The sequence below is a fragment of the Chelonia mydas genome, chromosome 3 (genome assembly GCF_015237465.2).
Source record: "Chelonia mydas isolate rCheMyd1 chromosome 3, rCheMyd1.pri.v2, whole genome shotgun sequence".
Taxonomy (NCBI): domain Eukaryota; kingdom Metazoa; phylum Chordata; order Testudines; family Cheloniidae; genus Chelonia; species Chelonia mydas.
Window position 1 is genome coordinate 179,117,234 of NC_057851.1, and position 25,455 is coordinate 179,142,688.

The 25,455-nt window shown below is 40.8% G+C and overlaps 1 protein-coding gene across 9 annotated transcripts in view; it reads right to left on the minus strand.

The window, feature by feature from the left end:
• CCDC88A (coiled-coil domain containing 88A) overlaps positions 1-25,455 on the minus strand; it is a 357,211-nt gene that overhangs the window by 247,539 nt on the left and 84,217 nt on the right. For all 9 annotated transcript variants that reach the window (XM_007070064.4, XM_043543868.1, XM_007070062.4 and 6 more), the window contains exon 3: positions 11,528-11,636. In XM_007070064.4, coding sequence (XP_007070126.2) covers positions 11,528-11,636 — 109 coding nt within the window. The remainder of the gene's footprint in view (positions 1-11,527; positions 11,637-25,455) is intronic.

Below are 25,455 nucleotides of genomic sequence, written 5' to 3' on the forward strand. Positions count from 1 at the left end.
ATTACTCCTTGTTCTGTCATCTGCTACCACTGAGAACAGTCTAGAGCCATCCTCTTTGGAACCCCCTTTCAGGTACTTGAAAGCAGCTATCAAATCCCTCCTCATTCTTCTCTTCCGTAGACTAAACATCCCCAGTTCCCTCAGCCTCTCCTCATAACTCATGTGTTCCAGTCCCCTAATCATTTTTGTTGCCCTCCACTGGACTCTTTCCAATTTTTCCACATCCTTCTTATAGTGTGGGGCCCAAAACTGGACACAGTACTCCAGGTGAGGCCTCACCAGTGTCGAATAGAGGGAAACGATCACGTCCCTCGATCTGCTGGCAATGCCCCTACTTATACATCCCAAAATGCCATTGGCCTTCTTGGCAACAACGGCACACTGTTGACTCATATCCAGCTTCTCGTCCACTGTCATCCCTAGGTCCTTTTCTGCAGAACTGCTGCCGAGCCATTCGGTCCCTAGTCTGCAGCGGTGCATGGGATTCTCCCGTCCTAAGTGCAGGGCTCTGCACTTGTCCTTCTTGAACCTCATCAGATTTCTTTTGGCCCAATCCTCCAATTTGTCTAGGGCCCTCTGTATCCTAGCCCTACCCTCCAGCGTATCTACCTCTCCTCCCAGTTTAGTGTCATCTGCAAACTTGCTGAGGGTGCAATCCACACCATCCTCCAGATCATTTATGAAGATATTGAACAAAACCGGCCCCAGGACCAACCCTTGGGGCACTCCACTTGATACCGGCTGCCAACTAGACATGGAGCCATTGATCACTACCCGTTGAGCCCGACAATCTAGCCAACTTTCTATCCACCGTATAGTCCATTCATCCAGCCCATACTTCTTTACCTTGCTGGCAAGAATACTGTAGGAGACCCTATCAAAAGCTTTGCTAAAGTCTAGGAATAACATGTCCACTGCTTTCCCCTCATCCACAGAGCCAGTTATCTCATCATAGAAGGCAATTAGATTAGTCAGGCTTGACTTGCCCTTGGTGAATCCATGCTGACTGTTCCTGATCACTTTCCTCTCCTCTAAGTGCTTCAGAATTGATTCCTTGAGGACCTGCTCCATGATTTTTCCAGGGACTGAGGTGAGGCTGACTGGCCTGTAGTTCCCAGGATCCTCCTCCTTCCTTTTTTTAAAGATGGGCACTACATTAGCCTTGATTTCTGTATCATGATTTCTGTATATCTGCGATCTTGACAAAAAGACTAAATTCAACAATTTCGCTCTTTTCCCATCAAAAAAGGCTAAAAAACTAAAGGAAATGCAGAAGATTTAATGAAATAAAACAAGGACAAAAGATGACAAACATAATGATACATAAAAAGAAAAGGAGTACTTGTGGCACCTTAGAGACTAACCAATTTATTTGAGCGTAAGCTTTCGTGAGCTACTGCTCACTTCATCCGATGAAGTGAGCTGTAGCTCACGAAAGCCTACGCTCAAATAATGATACATGTTACAGCTATTACCTGTTGAAGAGAGACTACCAGGCTAAAAATTATGTATTTTAAAAAACAACATTTCTTTTTTATATCGCTAACACCTTAAATTAGTAAATCAGAAAGCATTTTAAAAATACAGGACTGGATCTTTTGGCCACAGCTGAGGATGTAAGTTTACGTTAGTGCAGACGGATGTAAAGGTGGTGTAATTCTCACCTTTGTACTCTTACAATACTGAGTTGTCTGTAATGCTTGGCTAGACCCCTTAGCATAATTAGAGCAGCATGAAGTGATAAACTAACTACCATTTTTGGAAACGTTACCACCCATTTCCATGACTTTTCTTTCTTGATTATATAGTCAACTAAACATGTTTTAACTAGTCTGCAAATCTGTTGCATAGAGTACTACAAAGTGGCTGTAATACAACTATAAGTAACTACTATACATCAACTCTCTGTACAGTTGTAGGACAAGGGAAATGTGACTCCTTAAAGATCCTTTGATTTTTTTGGCCAAAACTTTTGTTATACTACTACTAAGCTGCTGCTAAAGCGGTCTATTTCTGCCCCTCTAAAATCTGACAGTCTGAATGCCATTCCAAGTCCTACTGAGTAGTGTTCAATGAATCATGGGGGCCTATCCACCTCCACTTTGAACTGCAATCAAAGCTTGACCAGAGGTTGATTCTCTTGCTACTTCTTTCCTACAAATACTCTGAAGTGGTAACAAGAAGAAAGAGCAACAGTAGGAGGAAACACTACCTGTTGTCAAATATGCATATCCTCTTAACCCTCCCCATCCAACACACACACATGCCCCTGGTAACTGAGCAGAAAAGGCCAAATTAAAAAAGTTTGACCATACTATTGTTATAGAAAAGACACTATATTAGAAAACAGCTCCTGGCTTTAAAAAATTAGAAATTAAAATCAACCAAAATAACCCCGGAAAGATATTTTACAGAACTGTTAACTCTTTTAAACTATGTTTAAAATCCCTTTGAACCTTGACATTAAAATCAATTTCCTGATCAAATTATTTTCCTTTATTGTACATACACACTAACTTTGTTATTTCTTACTTGCCGAAGTCATGAGAGATGAATTACTAGCACTAATATTCTTTTAAATATAAACAAAATATAGAGAATATACTTTCATATAATTCCACAGAAAAGACTGTGTATCTATAGAACTGCTCAGCGACTGACAGACAAAACTAAGACAATTTGGAAAGAAATGTTATATGGGATAATTTTCATTCTCTCTCTGGAAGAAGAGGTCTACTGGTTTGGACTATAAAATTATGGAGTATAAAAGTTATAGGACGCATCACAGCATTAATGGTAAGAATGGAATTTAAAATATTTCACCACAAAATTACACATGCACAAAAACAAGGCATCCAATTAAATGTTTGTATTAGACTGCAGATACTATAAGAATTTAAAAAAGAAAGAAAAATACATGTAAGAACCATCTTTTCTTTCAAGAATAGTAAGTGGTCATCACCACCTAAAGCTTGAAACTCATTAAATGTAACCTAAGTTATGCACCATCTTCTGTCTCAAGGACAGATTTAGCATTTTATTATCCAGTTTTGTTGTGGCCTTAAGGTGTTGTTTTGGCCAGAGATATGCATACATAAAAATGTGTTTTCTCACACAACCTATCTGCTTGTGTTGTGTCTTGGGCCATATCTGCTTACTTTATTGACAAAACTGTACTTCTGTTAACACTGCATGGTCAATACAGCTATGGAAGAAACCTGGCTTCTATTGTGCCTTGCTCATCAATAAAATTGTCAGTTAAATTCTAATTTAAGAATCTTTATTAATGGTGATGCAAAAGGCAGAAAAAACATTGATTTCCAGAAGCTCGTTTCGATTTGATATATTATTTATTTTTTTTTAAAATCACCCTTTTACTTGTAAGCTGAGCAAATGTTGTTACACAGAGCTGCGTGAGCAGGTTGCTGGGAGGATCTTCTTTCTTTCTTTTTTATTTTTTTAAAAAAGAGGAGCAAGGGGCTACTAGTTCTGGGACTAGCCTACAGGACAAAACTTGAGAAGCTGGATCAGCACTACAGTGACTCCAATCGTTACTCTCTAGCAGAACCCAGAATGGTAATTGGTAACTGCTCCTGTTCCTCAAAAGCTGTCACCTGTTGAGTGCCTTGAGGATCAATACTCTTTTCTGTTCTCTTCAATATAAGACCACTTGGACAGATAATTAGGCATATTGGCTTTGTTGTCAACTATATGCTGATGACAACTACATTTCATTTCCCACTGATACAATTATAGCTAACATTGTCTACAAGCTAGCTCCTGGACGAAAAAGAGCTGGCTCAAACTCAACTCAGGCAAGACCAAAGTAATGATGGCTGGACAGAGGGAAACTAGTTAGGACACTATCCTCTTCCATTTTTTCCAGTGAAATCAACCTGCTCCCACTAATCAAAGTGATGCAAAGCCTAAGGGTCCTGTGTGACTTATCAATGAACTTGGATGATCACATAGAATCAATAATGAAGTGTCTTTTTCATTTTCTTGCTAGGAAACTCCACCCTTGACACATGGATTAGGACCTGGTCACAGTGGTACATGCATTTTTCACCTCTAGACTTAATTACTGTAATTCACTGTGTCTAAAGTTGAATGTGCAAATAATGCAAAGGCACCAGCTAATGCAAAATACAGCTGCCCCCTTCTTCCACAGTTTAGGCTAAATTCATCATGTCTGTGCTCCAATCCCTGAAATGGATCCCTATACAATTCTGCTGCTAATTTAAATCTTCAAGGCACTTAATGGATCAAGTCCCAGCTACACTGGAAAAATAGGTAATATTTTCAAAAATGCCTGATTAAGAAGCTTAAGCCCCATTTTCAAAAGTGACTTAAGTATTTAGGCGCATAAATATGATTGACTTTCAAGGAGATACAGGCTCCTCCTAAGTGTCTACAGTCAGGTCTACACTACAAATGTACATCGGTATAACTATGTTGCTCAGGGGTGTGAAAAATCCACAACCTTGAGTGACCTAACCCCCAGTTGACATAGCTACCACCTCTCCCAGACAGGAGAAGCTCTCACGTCCGCATACTAGCATCTTCACTAAAGCACTACAGCAGTGCAGTTACACTGGTGCAGCTGAGCCACTGAAACGCTAAACACGTAGATAAGCCCTGAGTTACTTTTGAAAATGGGAATGAGGTGTTTCTGAAAACTTCATATATACATGAACTGCCACGAAAGATATGTTCCTCTGGAACAATGAAGATCCCAAAGCCCAGAACAAAGTATGTGAGAGTTGGAGACAAAGCATTCTTAATTGAGGGGCTCTGGCTAAGAACAAACTTCCAGATATTAGATTAATCTAGTGCCTTCTCCACCTTCCTGTCTCAACGTTTTTCCACTATAGCTAAAACAACATTCACAACATCTGCCACCTTTACTCCCACCCCTCAAAAAAAGCCAAACCCAATTAATCCCAAGCATAAGTATCTAACACCTATTTCAAGGGTCCATTCAAGATGCAGTGGCCCATTAACACACACACCATTCGCCCAAATGGAGGGGTGTTAATGGGCCACGTCATCTTGAATGGTCCCTTGAAATATGTAACTACTTATGATAAACAATCTGTTCCATCTTGCATTTAGCTGTGATACTCCACAGGGCATGTCTACACAACAAAATTAAGTCAACCTAAGTTACATCAATGTACAGCCACCACAATAATTAAATAGCTTTTGCATGTCCACACTATGTTCCTTGTGTCGGAGGTGTGCATCCTCAGTAGCAGCGCTTGTACAGATGTAGAAAGCAGAGCACCGTGGGTAGCTATCCCACTGTGTAACTCACCACCCTGATGCAGGGCATTTGGGAAGGAATTACAAAGCCTCATGGAGACAAACAAGTCACGCAGGGGTGACTAGGAACATGGTTTCAATGTCCCAACATGCAGTTTTCTCCATCCTATATTATCTGCATCCCATAATGATTCGCTCCTTTTTTCCAAAGCCCTGAAAACCCACGCTTCTGACATCTCTGTGAGAAACATGGATCCTGCACTGCTCTTCAGTACTGTGCTAACCGTTACAAACACAGCACACACCTGGTCCTTCAGTATTTTCAGAGCTATCAGAGGAGTTGCGAGGGATATGACAATGCATTGCAGGCTGTCTTGCTGACAGACATAGACAGAAACAATTCCAGGTTGTTGTTGGCATTCACAGAGCAGCTGCAGATGGTGCAGTGCCAATTCTGGGCCCGAGAAACAAGCACTGAGTGGTGGGATCACATCATTATGCAGGTTTGCGATAACGAGTAGTTGCTGCAGAATTTTCGGATGTGCATAACCACATACATGGAACTGCATGCAGCGCTCGCCCCAGGCCTCCAGCGCAGCAACACTAAAATGGAAGCTGCACTCATGGTGGAGAAGCGAGTGGTGATTGCTGTATGGAAGCTGGCCAGGCCAGATTGATTCCCAACTGATCGGTAGCAATTCAGAGCTGCAAAATCCACCATGGGGATTGCTGTGATGCAAGCGGGCAGGGCCACATAAGACTGTGACTCTTGGCAATGATTAGGACATTCTGAATGGTTTTGCACCAATTGGGCTCCTGAACTGGGGTGGGTCAATAGATGGCATGCATATCCCTATTTTGGGCTCAGACTCCCTTGCCATGGAGTACATCAACAGAAAGGGCTACTTTTCTATGGTATTGCAAGTGCTGGTGGATAACCAGAGACATTTTACTGACATCAAGGTGGATGACGTGTGCATCTTAAAAAACACAGGCCTCTTCAGAAAGATGCAAGTAGGGACTCTCTTTCCAGACCACCATTAGGGATGTTGAAATGCCAGCAGTGATCCTGGGAGACCTAGCCTGCCCCTTACTCCCACAGTTCATGGACCCATACACCGGCCACCTCAACAACAGAAAAGAGTGCTTCAACTACAGGCTCAGCAGGTGCAGAATGACTGCTGAATGTGCTTTTGGCCATTTGAAAGGGCACTGGAGCTGTCTACTCACATGATTAGACTTTAGTGAAAAAAATATCTCCACGGTTATAGCTACCTGCTGTGCGTTTCATAATATCTGTGAAGCAAAGGGGGAGAAGTTTCTGCAAGGGTGGAGCACAGAGGTGAAACAGCTGGCTGATGATTTTGAGCAGCCAGATACCAGGACTATAAGAAGAGTTCAACAGGGAGCTATACGGCTCAGGGAGGCTTTGAAAGACCATTTCAATAATGAGCTACAGTAATGCGTGTTGTAGTGTGCTCTGTTTGGCATTGTTTTTTTAGCACCCCAGTATGAATCTTGTAATGAGTGCTCTGTGTTTGGTAATACGACACTTCAAATGAACCTATTGCTATTATCTTTGAATTCTGTCGGTCCCAGCCCCCATATGTTGTGAACTAATAAAGATTAATTAAGTTTTCATAAACAGATTTTTATTCCAAACATAAGCAAACAAACATAACTTTAAATGAGTGAAACTTTATAAATACAGGGAAAATAACCTTTGAAGGGAAAGAACAGTCGTTCTCATTTCAACAGCACATATATTAACCATGTTTCTCAGAGGTCAGTGTATGTGCGGCTGTGATTGTATGTACTCTCCCTTGGGGTGGAGTGGTAGGGGTACTGCAGTGGCCCCGGAACATATGTGGAATGGGGGGGGGGGGGGGAAGGTGTATGGAGGTCCTGGAATGCAGTTACTGATAATGGTGTAATGGGAAGTGAGTACAGGTGACTTGGACCCGAAGATATATAAGAGTCTCCAGCATGTCCATCTGGTGCTTGAGAAACGGTATCGTGTCCTGCTGCACGTCTCTGCCCTTTTGCTGCGTGTTTCTCCTCTCCACACTCTCCCTTTCCATTAGAGAAGGGCTACTAGGATGATCCGAGGAATGGAAAACCTGTCTTATGAAAGGAGAGTCAAGGAGCTTGGCTTGTTTAGCCTAACTAAGAGAAGGTTGAGGGGAGATATGATTGCTCTCCATAAATATATCAGAGGGATAAATACTGGAGAGGGAGCGGAATTATTTAAGCTCAGTACCAATGTGGACACAAGAACGAATGAATATAAACTGGCCACCAGGAAGTTTAGACTTGAAATTAGACGAAGGTTTCTAACCATCAGAGGAGTGAAGTTTTGGAACAGCCTTCCAAGGGAAGCCGTGGGGGCAAAAAATCTATCTGGCTTTAAGATTAAACTCGATAAGTTTATGGAGGAGATGGTATGATGGGATAACATGATTTTGGTAATTAAATATTCATGGTAAATAGGCCCAATGGCCTGTGATGGGATATTAGATGGGGTGGGACCTGAGTTACCCAGGAAAGAATTTTCTGTAGTATCTGGCTGGTGAATCTTGCCCATATGCTCAGGATTTAGCTGATTGCCATAACTGGGGTCAGGAAGGAATTTTCCTCCAGGGCAGATTGGAAGAGGCCCTGGAGGTTTTTCACCTTCCTCTGTACCATGGGGCACAGATCACTTGCTGGAGGATTCTCTGCTCCTTGAAGTCTTTAAACCACAATTTGAGGACTTCAATAGCTCAGACATAGGTGAGAGGTTTTTCACAGGAGTGGTGGGTAAAATTCTGTGGCCTGCGTTGTGCAGGAGGTCAGACTAGATGATCATAATGGTCCCTTCTGACCTAAATATCTATGAAAAAGTAGCCCAGGGAGTTGTAACTGTCACGCAGCTGTTACAGGAGGCACTCTAGACAGCTGCAATCCACAGGGCTCTGGGCTGGAACCCAGAGTAGAGGGCGGGCCCGGGTTCCCCCAAACCTCCCAACTCCTGATTAGACACAGGAGGAGTTGACCTGGACTGTGGGTTCCACCAGAGGGGAAGGTTTCTGGGCTGTTCCCCAACCCACATGGTGGATCAGGAGAGACTGCGGGGGGTGGTTGTTCTATGATTGATAAATATGGGGATTACAGGGTGCTATTTTGAGATAAGTGTGTGTTACACCTGTTTTTTTCTTCAAGTGCTTGCAGTCCATTACACTAGGTGACTTCCAAGTTATTATCAAAGGTGGTGGGGGTCAGAGGCTGAGCGGAAGAGGGACTGCAAGACAGGTTTCCCTACCTTTGCATCGTCTCTTCATCTCTTGACACAGTGGTGAGAGCATAGTAAATGTGGACAGAAGACTACGTTGCTACTCTACAAACGTACAATAGCGATGTGTGCTACAGATGTTACCGAAGCTGCATGAGCTCTGGTAGAGTGTGCTGTCAACTTTTCAGGTAGAGTCCTGCCCATTGCAGCGTAAGACAAAGATACAACTGGTAATCCATTTTGCAAGTGAGTCAAAATCAGGTGACCCTTCCTGTGTTCCATGTAAGAAACTAATAACTGGGTAGAGATCCTGAAAGATTTTGTTCTGTCCAGGTCAAACGCCAAAACTCAGTGCACATCTAGGATGTGCAGCTTTTGTTCACCCTTGTGAGCACAGAATTTTTGGGAAAAAAACAAGAATATAGGTTGATTAAGATGGAAATGGGAAACCACCTTACACAGAAACTTCACATGAAGTCTGTGCTGGACTTTTTCCTTATAAAAAACAGTACTGCAGATCCGTGACAAGTGTCTGCAATTCTCCCACTCTGCTGGTTGAGGTGATGGCTGAATGATGCAGAAATGAACAAGATGCTAAGGACTTCAATGGGGGACTCATAAGAGCAGACAATACTAAATTTAAGTCCCAAGTCAGCACCGGGTCACAAACAAGAGGGAATAATCTATATAATCTTAAATAATCTGGTTATTATAGGATTAATGAACACAGTTGAGGCCAAATGTGTGCAAAGTTGACAGTTTCCAGAAAGCTGCCCAGAAAGACAAACATTCCATTTATTCAGGTAAGTAGCCCTTGTAGAAGGCTTCCTGCTATTAAGTAGAACATCCTGAACCACCACTGAGCAATGTACCTCTTCTACACCTAATCACTGATGAACCACACTGTGAGGTGGAGCATTTGAAGATTTGGATGCAGCACATGCATAGTGGTTCTTGATTACTCACAGAAGCAGAGGCTATCTGGTGGGAACCTATCAGAGCTTGGAATACCACAGTTATCTCAGCCAGCAAACCACTAGGAAAGGTAAGATAAGTACCCACATCTTAGCTCTCGAACAAACTATGAACCCAGAGGCTCCAACTACTCACCACAGAGGGTAAGAAGGAATTGAGCACAAGGAGATGGGAAGAGTGGAGCCTTCCCTACAGATACCGGTAAAGAAAACTCTCCAATGTTCATGCATGAGACGTGCACAAACCTACAATGTAATGGACAAGTGCAAGGACTCAAAGAACTTTATCTTCACTATAATGAGCATTTTTACAGTTGCCAAACATGTCAGTGTCATCAGGCAGGCACACACTTACAATAATCATATATGACACAGCCTAACATTCAATTGATTTCAACATTCGATTGACAGATTATTTAACATGGTAGCCCAAGACTATACAAATGATCCAGGAAAAAAATGTTATGATTAAAATCAATGAACAGTAAAATAATGCCCCACTAAGTCCCCAAACCTGTACTGTTCATTGTATAGATTGCAGGCAGACCCCCATATCATACAGAACCACAATGACTTCACAGTAGGGCTATGTGGGGGCACACAGTCTGCCCACACAATACTATGCCTTCTATCACATTAAAATAAAATAAAATAAAATAGCTAAGCTGTAGCTGTGGAATTAGCTCATCACTGGGTTTCTCAAGTACTTCCTGTTAGGGAAACTCAACCAAATGATAAACAAAAATCAAACAAAAAATTTAAGTAGTTCTGTCAGGGTTCCCTCCCCACTCTGAACTCTAGGGTACAGACATGGGGACCCACATGACAGACCCCCTAAGCTTATTTCCACCAGCTTAGGTTAAAAACTCCCCAAGGCACAAATTCTCCCTTCTACCTTGGATTACGTAACGCTGCCACCACCAAGTGATTTAGACAAACTCAGGGAAAGGACCACTTGGAGTTCCTACTCCCCACTAATATCCCCCCAAACTCCCACACCCCGTTTCCTGGGGAGGCTTGAGAATAAACAAGATGAGCACAGACCAACCTTGGGTTTTTTTAAGGACACTAAAAAAAAAAAACAATCAGATTCTAAAAGAAACAGAACTTTATTAGAAAGAAAAAAGGTAAAAGAAGCACCTCTATAAAATTAGAATGGAAGATAATCTTACAGGGCAATCAGATTCAAAAAACACAGAGAATTTCCATCTGGGCCAAACTTTAAAGTTACAAAAAGAAAACCAGGAATATACCTTCCTCTCAGCACAGAGAAAATCACAAGCCAAAACAAAAATAAGCTAACACATTCTCTTGCTAGTACTTACTAATTCTAATGGAGTTGGTTGCTTGTTTCCTTGATCTGTGTCCAGCAAGCACACAGAACAGACAGACCAAAACCTTTTTCCCCCGCCCCAGATTTGAAAATATCTTGTCCCCTTATTGGTCCTTTTGGTCAGGTGCCAGCCAGGTTACCTGAGCTTCTTAACCCTTTACAAGTAAAAAGATTTTGTGCCTCTGGCCAGGAGGGATTTTATAGTACTGTATACAGAAAGGTTGTTACCCTTCCCTTTATCTTTATGACAAGTTCCTACGACAGTAATAAAAATTTAATGAAAGTCATCGTAAACCGGGGGGCAATTTGCAGACTTTGATTTCATATGTGATATACTTATCCCTTATTTGCACAAAATGTATGTGGATTCAGAGGCTGCTGATTGACATTAAATGATTTAATATGAGAGCAACTCAGAACAGTGAATAATCAGCTATATGCACAGATCAATAATTCACATTTTAGTTGTTTTCAGATCCCCTTCCTACTTTGGAATATAGTCACCAGAACCAGGCATACACTGAACAGTGGTAAATGTTGACTAAAAGACAAATTGAAAAAAATAAACTCATACAGTTGTGGTTTTAATTGCTCACCTTGCTTTTGTCAGACTCATCTCTAAAAATTTATTAAGAACTCGTTCAAAAATCTACATAAAAGGCAGCAAGAGAAAAAATTACTTACCTGATAATAAGATTTTATTTGTCTCACCAAAATAGACAAATTTTGAATCCTAAGTGATGCATCATTGTTGACTTTCTTATTTACTCTCTGGCTGGTGGATTTAGGGTTGCTGCAAGAAAAAAGAAAAAGAAAACTAATTACCAACAAGTATTACACTGACAGATTCATATTTTTGAGATCTTTCTCTAAACAAGTAGACATAGAAAATGACTGACAAATCCAATCATCTGAAACTTCCAGTACAATTACTAATTACTGTGAATACTGGGGCAGAAGCCCCAAGCCCTGGTCCAGTTAATACAGATAGCTGGATAATGGAGGCTCGGATAAATGGGGTTCTACTGTATATCAATTTACAGTACTCTGCTGCTAAAGATTATAAGAGCAGATCCTCAGCTATTATAAATTGTCATAGCTCCACTGAAGTCAATTTACAAGAACGAAGCATCTTGTGTTATCTAAGCTGATAAAATATTCCAACTGGAAAATATTAATAGTGTATTCCTAAGCACACCAATGCTTTTAGCCTTTTTTTGTTCTCCTTTTCTTCCTATGATTGTGGAGGTGTTAACAGGTCACTTCCCTTTGAATGGTCCCATGAAATGTGTTAACTACTTATGCTAAACAATCTGTTCCACTTTGCATTTAGTTTTGACACTGAGTACATTTCCCAAACCTAAAGAGCTCTGTGTAAGCTTAAAGGCTTGTCTCTCTTACCAACAGAAGTTGGTCCAATAAAAGATACTACCTCACTCACCTTGTCTCTATAATATCATGAGACCAATAGGGCTACGGTAAAATTGCATACATCTTGACAGGAGCAGTCACAAGCGTAAATGGGGGGACAAAGAACACTGGCATGTGATGGAGATAAATGAGAGGGTGCAGAATTCTTGGCATGGGGGAGGAAGGAGGGGAAAATGGGGTGGCACAGAGCCTGACACTGGGGGGAAGGGAGGAATGGGGGCCGCACTGATCCCCTGGCATGCTGGATGGGTGGAAATGGGAAGCACACAGTGCCCCTGATATGAAGGTAATGTGGGGCACACAGAGCCCCTGCCATGGGAGGAAGGGAAGAACAGAAGATAATAGTATAAAGCCATCACAGAGAAACACAGAGCCCCTGATATGTGGTGAAAGGAGGACTGGGAAGGGGTGTTTGTGTGTATGGGCAGGTAGGGAGGGGAGTTTCTGCCGGGAGTCCCTGAAATAGAGGGACCATGTGGGGAGGAACTGAGGGATGCAAGGAGCCCTTGGTGTGTGCCATGAGGTTGGTCTACAGAGGCAACAAGGTGTGTGATCCTCTAGTTAGAATTTATAAGAAGCTAAAATATTATATATTTTAATGTCACTGCTGGTAGAATATCTTTGAATTTTACAAGACTGCTATGCCAAAAAACAAAATATTGAAAATTAAGGACCTAATTTTGTAAACACTTAAGTGGGAATACAACTTTGTTCGCATGAGTTCACCATTGATTTCATTGAGTTTACCAAGATTATTCATATGGTTAAAGCTAAGCATGTGCTAAAATTGAATTTTTAATAAAAACTTTTCCTCTCAGTAGGATAAAACTTTTGTCACTTGAAAACCCAACTGCTTCAGGGTCAACAACTACAAGTTTAGACTTTCAATATATTAACAAAGTTGCTATGAACTATATTTATGGTTTGTCTTCACAGTTAACTCAAGTGTTGCCCCCTAATTTCATTCCTATCCACACACAAAAATCCTTAACTCAAATACAGTGGCGCTCAGGGCCGTCCTTAGGATTTATGCAGCCCTACGCAGTATTATTAAACTACTGCCACTATGCCTGCCAGCAGCCCGCACTCACAGCCCAAGGGTGGGGAGGGACAAGGCAGCAAAGGATACCGAGACGCCCGGCCCGCCTCACAGCGGCGGAGAATCATAGTTCCCCCCAGAGACCCCCGTACTCTCTCCCTCACACAGAATGTGCGGTGCTGGCGCATTTGGCTCTGTGAATATGGACCCCGCCTAAGGAGACTGCAGTGCGCGCTAGGCATGCGGGAGCCAACCCACTCTTACCTGCTCTCATGGGCAGTGGGTGAAGCTGCCGCTTGGGGAGGCTAGCTCCCCAGCCCACCTCTTCTGCCTGTGGCCCCACCCATACTCCACTCCTGCTTCGCCCTAGGCTCCGCCCCACTCTGCCCAGGCCCCGCCCTCTCCCCATTGTTTCCCTCCTCTCTTCCCTCCCCCACCCTGCTCACCCCCTTCCAGCCAAAACCCTGAACCCAAATGAAGCAAATGGAATTTGAAAAAAACACTCTTCTGCAATTTCTTTCTAAATAAAATGAAGCATGTTTCCCACTGCATACCAGATGGTGAAGACTGGACATGCAGAAGGTACCTAATTAAAAGCACTGAATTTGGGAATAAAAAATGTCAGTCACAGGTTGTTTTTTTTATATAACCTGAAGTTTTATTTGCAAAAACTTTGTAGTAAGGGCGAGTCAGCTATCTTGCTGAATACAACATTAAATATTATGGAATACATGAGGCAGTTCTTCTCTGTTTTACATTTTCTTAATCAGTATTTCTAAGATGATTTTATATTTTAAATGAACTCTTAAACCTTCATAAAGTAATCATTCCAGATTACTACATATTTAACTCACTGAAACAAAGCCATTATTTTAAATTAATCAGTCACAGAGGTTTAGTGTGTTCATAACAACGTTCATTGCTTTCAGAAAAAGGGAACACTAATTTACTTTGCGTGATCTCCATAACGATAGACATGTTTATGAAATTTCACCAACTTAAAAAAATATGTTTCCAAATATTTTAGGAATAACAAAGGATTTTATATCTTACTAGGTTCTCATTTTGCGGGAGGGTTCTCTTAAAACTAGTTCATAAGATAGTCAGAAGTAAAGAAAGGGAAACTCTCTGTCCGGCTATCTGGAAGGAAAGGGGTGTTGTCCCTTTAAGGGCTCTCTTCAATGAGGGGGAGAGGGGTGAAGGGAGAAAGGAATGGACAGGAAGACTTTGGAAGCAAGTTTTTTTTTTACTATAGTAATTAAAATTAAAATTAAAATGTGTATTTTAGATAACAGTGGTCTTTTGAAGGATTTAGTTAAACTATATGTCTGAAGATCTGAGCATTTAAGGCTAAAGATGAGTGTGCATCTAAAAATCTATGCAAGGATTTTTTTTTTAGAGATGTGATTTTATAATTTTCACCAACTCACTAATGAAATATTTTTAAAACAAATTTTAAACTAAGGTCCTGTAGACTAACATGTTCTGAGTAAATATTACAATAATGCACAACTGTTTTTGTCAGAAATTCAGAAACCTTATATTCCTGGAGGTTGGGAAATGCCTGTTAAATGGCTTCATTACCACTTGAGTGGCGATTTAACAGTTTCAATGTTGTGCTAATAGGTCTGGCAGGCTGGAAAGCTTTTTCACTTTTAGGTTACTAGATACCCTCCACAGTTAAGAATCACCAGGCTGCAGCAGCCAGCTGTGGGAGCCTGCAGGAAGGGTCAGGAAGTTTTTGGAAAGTGTAGGGGTCAATTTCCTGGTGCAAGTGCTGGAGGAACCAACCAGGGGCAGAGCTCTTCTTGACCTGCTGCTCACAAACGGAAGAATTAGTAGGGGAAGCAAAAGTGGATGGGAACGTGGGAGGCAGTGACCATGAGATGGTCGAGTTCAGGATCCTGACACAAGGAAGAAAGGAGAGCAGCAGAATGCGGACCCTGGACTTCAGAAAAGGAGACTTTGACTCCCTCAGGAAACTGATGGGCAGGATCCCCTGGGAGAATAACATGAAGGGGAAGGAGTCCAGGACAGCAGGTTGTATTTTAAAGAATCCTTATTGAGGTTGCAGGAACAAACCATCCCGATGTGTAGAAAGAATAGTAAATATGGCAGGTGACCAGCTTGGCTTCACAGTGAAATCCGTACTGATCTTAAACACAAAAAAAAAGCTTACAAGAAGTGGAAGATTGGACAAATGACCAGGGAGGAGTATAAAAATATTGCTCAGGCATGCAGGAGTGAAATCAGGAAGGCCAAATCACACTTGGAGTTGCAGCTAGTAAGGGATGTTAAGAGTAACAAGAAGGGTAGTCAGGGAAAGAGTGGGCCCCTTACTGAATGGGGGAGGCAAACTAGTGACAGAGGATGTGGAAAAAGCTAATGTACTCAATGCTTTTTTTGCCTCTGTCTTCACGAACAAGGTCAGCTCCCAGACTACTGCACTGGGTAGCACAGTATGGGGAGGAGGTGACCAGCCCTCTGCGGAGAAAGTGGTGGTTCAGGACTATTTAGAAAAGCTGGACGAGCACAAGTCCATGGGGCCGGATGTGATGCATCCAAGGGTGCTAAAGGGGTTGGCGGATGTGATTGCAGAACCATTGGCCATTATCTTTGAAAATTAATGGCGATCGGGGGAGGTCCTGGATGACTGGAAAAAGGCTACTTTAGTGACCCATCTTTAAAGAAGGAAGAAGGAGGATCTGGTGAACTACAGGCCCCTCAGCCTCACCTCAGTCCCTGGAAAAATCATGGAGCAGGTCCTCAAGGAATCCATTTTGAAGCACTTGGAGGAGAAGAAACTGATCAGGAACAGTCAGCATGGATTCACCAAAAGCAAGGCATGCCTGACTAACCTAATTGCCTTCTATGATGAGATTACTGGCTCTGTGGATGAGGGGAAAGCAATGGACGTGTTATTCCTTGACTTTAGCAAAGCTTTTGATAGGGTCTCCCACAGTATTCTTGCCAGCAAGGTAAAGAAGTATGGGCTGGATGAATAGACTATACGGTGGATAGAAAGCTGGCTAGATCATCAGGCTCAACGGGTAGCGATCAATGGCTCTATGTCTAGTTGGCAGCCAGTATGACAGAACAAGGAGTAATGGTCTCAAGTTGCAGTGGGGGAGGTTTAAGTTGGATATTAGGAAAAAAAATTTCACTAGGAAGGTGGTGAAGCACTGGAATGGGTTACCTAGAGAGGTGGTAGAATCTCCTTCCTTAGAGGTTTTTAAGGTCAGGCTTGACAAAGCCCTTGCTGGGATGATTTAGTTGGGGACTGGTCCTGCTTTGAGCAGGGAGTTGGACTAGATGACCTCCTGACGTCCCTTCCACCCTGAGATTCTATGAGATTCTATGATAAAAGAGGGACAGGAAGAGCCAGGAGGGTGGACACTGAGACCCAGTGGTGCCCCAAATTTTCAGGTGCCCTACACAGCCGCATATGCTGCGAATGCCTAAGGACGGCCCTGGTGGGGCTGTTAGCTTGTGTTGGCTTACCTGTCAGGGAGTAGAGGCTACAGCCTGAGTTAGCACAACTTGTCAGCTACTAACACAATTGCTTTTGCAGTAATCCAATCACTGTGTGATGTTCCAGTATTATTTTGAAGTGTGGCCATTCTCATTCAAACAAGATTACCTCAAGAAGAGTTAACTCGAGTTATCTACATTCACGTTAACTCTGCCGTGAAAAACAGCCTTATACACACACACGTCAAAAATATAAGCCTAAAATTAGGCTCCTAAAGCTTATACTTAGCCATTTCACAGTGACATTTTAAAAAGCATCTAACTGATCAGAAGTACAACTCCAATGGACTTCAAACTGCAAACTTTGGTGTCAGGGTATAGCTTGGATGAAGCATTCCAGCTTCCTGTACATTAAGCTTCCACAAGTCAAGAAAGATAAGTGGTTGTAAATAGAGCACAGGCAATCAATTTTGTATTTTGAGTTTGTGTTCCCTTCACAGTAAGGATGTTAATGAGGCCCTAGATTTATCTTTTTCAGTATAGCTGAGCATTTTAAATATGAAACTTCTTAGTAGAAAATATCTCTATGTAAAATCTGAAATTCTAAGACCAATTAGGAAACAAAAGACACAAGGAAAAATCAACAAATTTATCAATTTAAGACTATAAAATGGGAAGTAAAGAATGAGCAATATATATGAATTTTAAAAAGCAATTTAAATTTTAAAACCAAGTTTAAATCATGTTTTGTAGCCATTTAAGAGCAGAAAAACACTTTCACATCAAAATTGTAATGTTTTTCACTCACTCTGCTATAATGTAAAATCATTATACAACGTGCAGGGCAACACAGAATGAGGCCTACCAACCCACTCAGACTCAGTTATTTTAAGAATCCAATATACATACAATCGTTCTTGCTTAGATTTGTAATATTATGTATCTGGCAAAATTGGCATACAAACAGATTCTTACTGATCATAACTGGAGTATTGTGCTGGTTATTATATTCTGTAAAAATGACTAGGGAGACCATTTTGGATGAGTCATTCACAAGGTGGCTATAGTAATCAGAAAAGTGATTAAGTAGAGACCAATGTATGGGTTAAATCTGAACATGTTTGGCAAATATTAAGATTTGATAACCCCTTAGAGAGCCAAATTCATACAGAGATTTGTGAAACTCGAACGATGGATGCAGGATAAATTCTGCTGATTAACTGATCTGTGCATGTGCATCTAAAGTTTTCTACTTCTGCATTCGTATCTCCAAAATGGAGCTTTGGGCCATTAATATTCACCTTTAATCTTTATTGCTATCTGATTATTTCTAGGCTTTTTCATGATCTTTAGCAGAATTTCTGCAGCCATATGTTTTTGCTGTGAGTCTCCTGTTCCTATTATTCCATCAAAGAGTACTACAGCTTCCTGGATCAAAACCTAAAATTGCACTCTTATTTAATGCCATCAGCCAAAACATAATAAAACTGTACAAACTGCAAGAATTTTAAATACTGATATTACAACAGGTCAGACTCTTGAAAGTAGACTTTTGCTCCAAGTTTCTTTAACTTGAAAGTTGGTGTAAAGTCTAAAAGAACACCTGCAAATAATGAACAAACAAAATAATATTTAGCTTTTATATAGCACTTAACATCCTCATAGTGCTCCACAAACCTGAATCTTCACACTTCTAAAACAAAGTATTATTATCCCAATCTTGCAGATGTGAAACGGATTCAGAAAAGTTAGGTACTGAATATTTGCACTAAAGCTGCATAGTCAGTGCCAGAGATGGAATTAGAACCCAGGAGTTCTTAGAACACAAGCTCTTGGTCCCATGCCACATCCACTAATCAATACTATATTACATGCATGCTCTACTCCTGGGAAAATTCTGTATCACTGCGCATGCACAGAATTCATAGCCCCCGCAGATTTTTTTGCTTCCCCGCAGAAAAATTACTTCTGATGGGGAAGCAAAGGGAAGCCACAAGAGCAATCATGCGCCCCTCCCCAGCAGCGCAGGCAGGTCAGTTTGGGTGCCTGGAGCAGCCAGTAGGGATGTAAATCACCACAAGGGCTGGGGGGGGGCTGGGCAATCATGCGTGTGAGAGAGAGACACTCTGTCCCTCTCGCTCACTATTTCACAACACTTGGCGTAGAGGGGCAGGGCTTTGGGGTGTTTCTGAGGAGGTAGGTGTGGTGCAGGCTCTGTCCCCTCAGGCACAGCAGAAGTAGCAGCCTGCCTGCTTAGTGAATTGTTCCCATTGTTCTCAGTGAATTCCCCCCGGAGCATAAAACAGGTGTAAAAATTTTAAGGCTCCTTTACATTGCCCAAGTGGTATAAAGGAGCCTTACTGTAAAGGACAGTATGGCCTTATAAATGCTTATGGTGCTTTAGTGATTAGATCTGGTCTAAATTCTTGGAGTGAAAAAATTTCCTACCAAAGTGTGCTCCATGAACTGTTTGCTACTGACCTTTCTGGAGATGGTCAGTAGCCAATATAAATTGTGAGTTTGAGTCCCCAGCCCTTGCTTGCTCTTCAGTTGCCTATGATGTAACACTGAGCATATGGCTGAATATATTTGTTGACTAGAAGTAAAGGGTCAATACTAGCTACATTACTATTAGACCGAGGGGGTTTGGGGATTTCCTCAAATGCTCTCCACTCCCATTCTCCATCCATTGTACTGTAGTTTAAATAAATGATCAAAATAATTGTAACCAGCATGATTATATTGTGTTATTTTAACAGATAAAATATTCAGAATTTTAAAATATTGTGCACAGAATTTTTAACGTTTTGGTTCAGAATTTCCCCAGGAGTAATGCTCATGTAACTACACAATTGAAACAGGCACTAGTCCAGTACTTACAAGAAACATACCCTGCAACCAGGAAGTGCATACTAATAAAGTTTGAGTTTCTCACTGACCCCACTTGTCCCTTTTCTCTTTAAGACAATACCTAAAAAATTAAATGCAAAAAAAAACCCTATGCTTATATAAAATAAGAACATGAAGTTTAAAAATCATAAATAGTGAAGGAAAAGATGTAGTTCCAAAAGCACCATTAACTCTGTTGTATTGCCCACATATGTATTTTGGGATATAAATACATTATGTTACCTGTTCAAAAAACTTCAATATTTATTATTATTAGTTAAGAACAAATTATACTTGATGCTATACCAGTCACAAATATAGGCCCTACCCAGAGCAGCCAAAAGAAGTAGATTCTAAGTCACCAGTTACCCTTGATTTTACAATTCTTAAAGTAGAGCTCCAACAAGATAAAGAAAGCAAAAATTCTGTTTTCTTTCTTCAGGTTTCTACTGAAACATTTTAAGCTTGTTGTTTGGTTGATACACAGCATTATAATATGTTCATGAAATGTAGTATTATCCTGTGAAACCTGCCAACTTGCTCTATGAAAAACGATGCTTTACACTGTGAAAAAGATTTACCCATGACATCTGTCTTCTGTCATCTGTCTTCTGCTCTTCCAGCCTCCTTTTGATGATCAATGCCTAGTTCTCTCTGTTCCCCCCATTCTCCATCAACAGATTTAATAAGTGTGTCATGAGCTCCCTTTTCTTCCCATCTCTTTGTCTTCAAGGTACCATCGAGCTCTTCTTTCAACTCTTCACACAAATATACATAACTTACTTCCCCAACTCATCTTCCTTAGACTTTGACACATATCTCTCTTTATTCCCCTGACATTAATCCCCACACTTCTTCTAAAGACACGTATTTCCAAATCTACAATTCATCTGAATTATCTTGCCCAGTCACCACATCATTCACTTTGAATCTGTTCTTTTATTAAACTGTTCATTTTGATTTCTCCGAATCCCATCGCAACACTTGTTACTCTTTCAACATTGAACACCCTCACCCATCCAATCACTCAATTCTTTTTGTGATCTTCAACCGATTAGACACTGCTGATCTTAGCTACCTCCTTCCCTTCTTGTTCTTGAGGCTTTTGTCAATACTATGGTCTTTATATTTTACCCTAAACTTACTAGCCCACTCCTTTCCTCCTTGCTCACACTGCTGTGACTGCATCTTTAATCTACAACTTTGCCTCTCCTGCTGCTCAATGAAATCCAGTTACTATACACAGGGCCATCCCTACCCATAGGCAAAGTACACAGCTGTGTAGGGCACCAGGAAATTTGGGGCACCAAATTTCCTGGTGCCCTGTGCAGCTCGGTGCTGCTCCAGCCCCTGCCATGCCCCTTCCTCATGGCCCCCGCCCCTGCTCTGACCCAGCCCCGCCTTCTCCCATCCCTGCTCCACCCCAGCCCCACCTCTCCCCTGCCCTTATCAGCCCCAGGCCCGCCCCCCCTCCCCTGAGGACTGCAGCAGGGCCGGGCCTGCACTCACCTGCACCAGGAGTTGTAGGGACCCGGCCCTAGTGGTGCCGCCGGTGAGTACTCGGGGGCGGTTCCCCCCTGGCCCCCAAGACAGCCCTGCCCCCCTATGCGGAGGCCTGGGGCCCCACACACACACACCCGGGGAGGGGCTGCATAGGGCCCCAGAATAGCTAGGGACAGCCCTCGCTATACACACATCTTCCTCTTTAAATCTACTCTCTTTTCTCAACTTTACTTTCCTCTCTTCCAAGATTCTCCTACCTCATTTACTTGTCATACTGCCAATTCCTGAGTGAACTCTCCTACGTTCAACTCTCCATGATCCTTTTACACCCACCCATTCACCACATCTTGTTTTGCTCAGGATCTTGACATTTCAATAAAAAAAAAAAAACACCAAGTTTTCACTATGTAACACCTTTTCTCCCTGTCTTTTTTTATACCTTCTTCCCTCTCAGGCAGGTCTTCTGATTGCTCTCACACAGTCTCTGTCACTCTGCTTTACACCATATACTTGGAACAGCGTTCTTTCTACTTCTCTGGCATATGATATCTGTGTACTCAGGGTGGATAAAAATCAATGATTTCTTTAAAAAAATTTAAAAATTTGATTTTTTTTGTTTAAATCGGTTTTTGATAAAATGCTTTTTGAGGAAAAAACCGATCTAAAGATAGTTTTAATTAAGATACATTATAGCTCAAAGAGATCTCATAATGAAATAGGGATTATACATTCTCATTCTACAGTATGAGACAATATATTCATGTAATGTTTAAGAAAAGTTTTATAAATGAGTTCCAACAGTTCATGGATTAAGGACCCAATCTTATGAGGTTCCAGGGGATTCTGTACAGAATATTTAGGTTAATCTTTCTATTTACTCAGATACCATCAGAGAGGCTTAGTTTTGCAGTTCTCAAACTGTGGATTTGTGTCTCCAGAGATAACATGCTTGTTAACAGCAAAAATGTTTGTAAATAAATAAAATAAATAAATAAATACTATATAGAGGTGAGAAATAACAGACCTCAACCCTATTGTCCCTCTGCAGATTTGTACACACAAAATCAACCCCTTACCTCTCTCTAAAAGTAAAAAAAGGTTCAAAAAGTACAATAATGAGAAGATTGTTGGGGGCTGAATAGATCTGGACAAGGAGAAGTCGTCTGGAGATAAATGTGAGAAGGGAGGGACAGGCAATAGAAACAAAAGTGAAACTGTTTGAGCAGCATATTCCAGAAGTCTTGAGGTCTTTCTGAGTGTAGCCTTCATTGATTTGAGATCTACCAATACCATTCTCTCACTAGAAGGGAAAACCTATCATGGCAGCAGGACATAAAAGAGACCCAGTTTGGGAATATTTTAATGAAGTTCCTCTGCCTGTGGGTAAGACAGGCAGGTACGCAAAATGCAAACAGTGCAACAAAGAAATGCAAGGCCTAGTTGCCTGAATGAAACAACATCATGAAAAGTGTTCCTTCTCAGGAGGAAGTTGCACTGAAGATTATGAAAGGAACATGTCTGAACATGCAGGATCTTCAGGTTGGTAAACTTTTTTATTTCATGCTACTTTCTTAAGGACTGCCTGTCTTCCCTCTGGACTATTCTTGAATTCTCATGTTTGAGCAAAAAATATAGTTGTTAGTTACTCTCTGGTACTATCATTTTAGATGCAGTTGTGATAAAAAATAAATGTGATAAAAATAGCTGAAATAGGCAGATCTTCCTTTTACAATTTCACCTTTAAAGTAGTACTGAGTGTCAGTGGATGCAATGAGTAATACTAAATGAGCAGTATGGTAATAATAATTAAATAACTGCATTGAATTATTTTGTTTAGGAGAATCAATCCTCAACATACAGGATTCTGAAGACTCTCCACTTTCAAGATCACCATCATTTTCTATAGTTTCAGAGTTATCTGCCAATGATAATGTTTCAGTCACATCATGTATGTCACATAGCCACAGTATATCACCTGTAGCGAAAAGAAAAAAAAAATCTCCGTCATCCAGAAACAACCATAAATAAGTTTGTGATAAGAACCAGCAGATTACAAAAAGAGGTAATTAATGAAAAAATTGCCCGGTTTGTTTATGCAACAAACTCTCCTTGCCGTATGACTGAGGACCCACACTTCATTAACATGGTTCAGTCATTATGACCAGGATACAGTCCACCCAACAGAGCATATGTCGCAGGTAAACTGCTGGATAAAGTGTATGAAAGAGAAATTGAGCAGTGTGCAAAAGATCTAGAGGGTAGAATTGTTAACCTGAGTCTTGATGGGTGGAGCAATGTACACAATGATCCTCTTGTATGTGCTTGTGTGACAACAGAAGGGAATGTCTTCCTTACAGAAACAATTGATACATCAGGAAACGCACACACAGCAGAATACTTACAAGAAGTAGCAGTAAAAGCTATAACAAACTGTGGGGAAAAAAATTCAAATGTCTAGTATTCAGCTTGGTCACAGACAATGCTGCAAATGTATCCAAGACAAGAAGAAATGATTTAGAAGAGAGTGAAGGGAGTCCCAAGCTAATAACATATGGTTGCAGTGCTAATTTGATGCACCTCCTAGCCAAAGACTTCAATGTTCCAGAAATAAAAGCTAATGTTGTTGAAATTGCAAAATACTTCCCTAACAACCACTTTGCAGCAGCTGCATTGCAAAAAGTGGAAGGAACCAAGCTAAGTTCCCCACAAGCCATGTGATGGAACTCAGTAGTGGACTGTTTTGAGCACTATATCAAGAACTGGCTTAATCTGATGACAGTTTGTGAAAAAAATCGTAAAAAAATAGATGGCACCTTCATAGCCAAAGTTCTCAACACTGGGCTTAAGAGAAATGTTGAACACATGCTGAGTACCCTGAAGCCTATTTCTGTAGCCTTGAACAAAATGCAGGGAAATAGGTGTTTTATTGCTGACGCTGTTGAAATTTGGAAGGAACTGAGTGAGATCTTAAAAAGAGAAATATGCAATGACAGAGTTAAATTACAAGCATTAAAAAAAAGAATGGGACAAGCACTATCTCCCGCTCATTTTCTTGCAAATATTCTCAATACTCGGAACCAGATTCAAACTTTAACTGCTGAAGAAGAAGAGTTGGCTATGACATGGACATCCAGCAATCATCCCTCCATAATGCCAACTACAATAAACTTCAGAGCTAAGGGTGAACCATTCAAGAAATATGTTTCCTGATGATGTTTTAAAGAAAGTCACACAACTGAACTGGTGGAAGGCACGTAAGCACTTGGATTCAGAGACTGTTGTAGTGATAATCTCACTTTTAAGAGCAATAAGCTTCTTCTGCTGGTGTAGAAAGAATATTTTCTTCCTTTGGACTAATTCATTCCAAATTGAGAAATCATTTGGGAACTGAAAAAGTAGGAAAGCTTGTTTTTCTTTTCTAGATTATGAACAAACAGGAAAATGACGGTGAAGACGACTGAGCTAGCTGCAGAAGCCAATCTTTTAAATTTCTCATGTTGACCTGGCTGACATAATCGATTTAATTTTTGTTTTTTTAAAAAAAACACAATTTTAACAAAAACAAACCTGATTTTAAAAAACTTGAATGTTTAACTAAATTCAAAAATTCATACAATGTTTTAACAAAACAAGCATATGTTTGCTGTTGAAGAAAAAAATCCATAATACATAATGCTGTTTTAGTTAACTAAAACAATTTAAATGTCTGTCTGGTGATGTTCTCTTCCTAATACAGCATGGCAAGAAAATCCTCCAAATATTAATGATTAACCTGTTGAACTGGAGATAGCTCACCTCCCAATGACTTCATAAATATCTGCTTCAATTACCTTTGGTAAATGAAATAACCAATCAATCATTCATTTTCTGATATGTAAAACATCTGATATGTAAAACTTGCTGAAAAGTTTTCAAAATAAATCACTTTAAAAATGTATTGTGTACACCTTCTAAAAATGAAACCTACATCTATCTCTGAGTTGTGAAGAATATGTATTAAGGTTATACCAAACAACAAGAATTCAGTTTTATGTAGAAATCCATGATTAAATCGAGTCTTGCTGACTAGTGATTTAAATCATGATTTAAATAAATCTGATTTAAATCAAATCCACCCACTCTGTACTTCCTTCATATTCCTCCTTAAAACCTACTTCTTATAGAAGTTCTTCCTAATGCATCTTGTTCTCACCCATAATTTCTCCACAGCCTTCCATCCCTGAAATGTTGCACAATGCCTTGTCTATCTCAAATTGTAAGTTTTAAAATGTAAACCTTT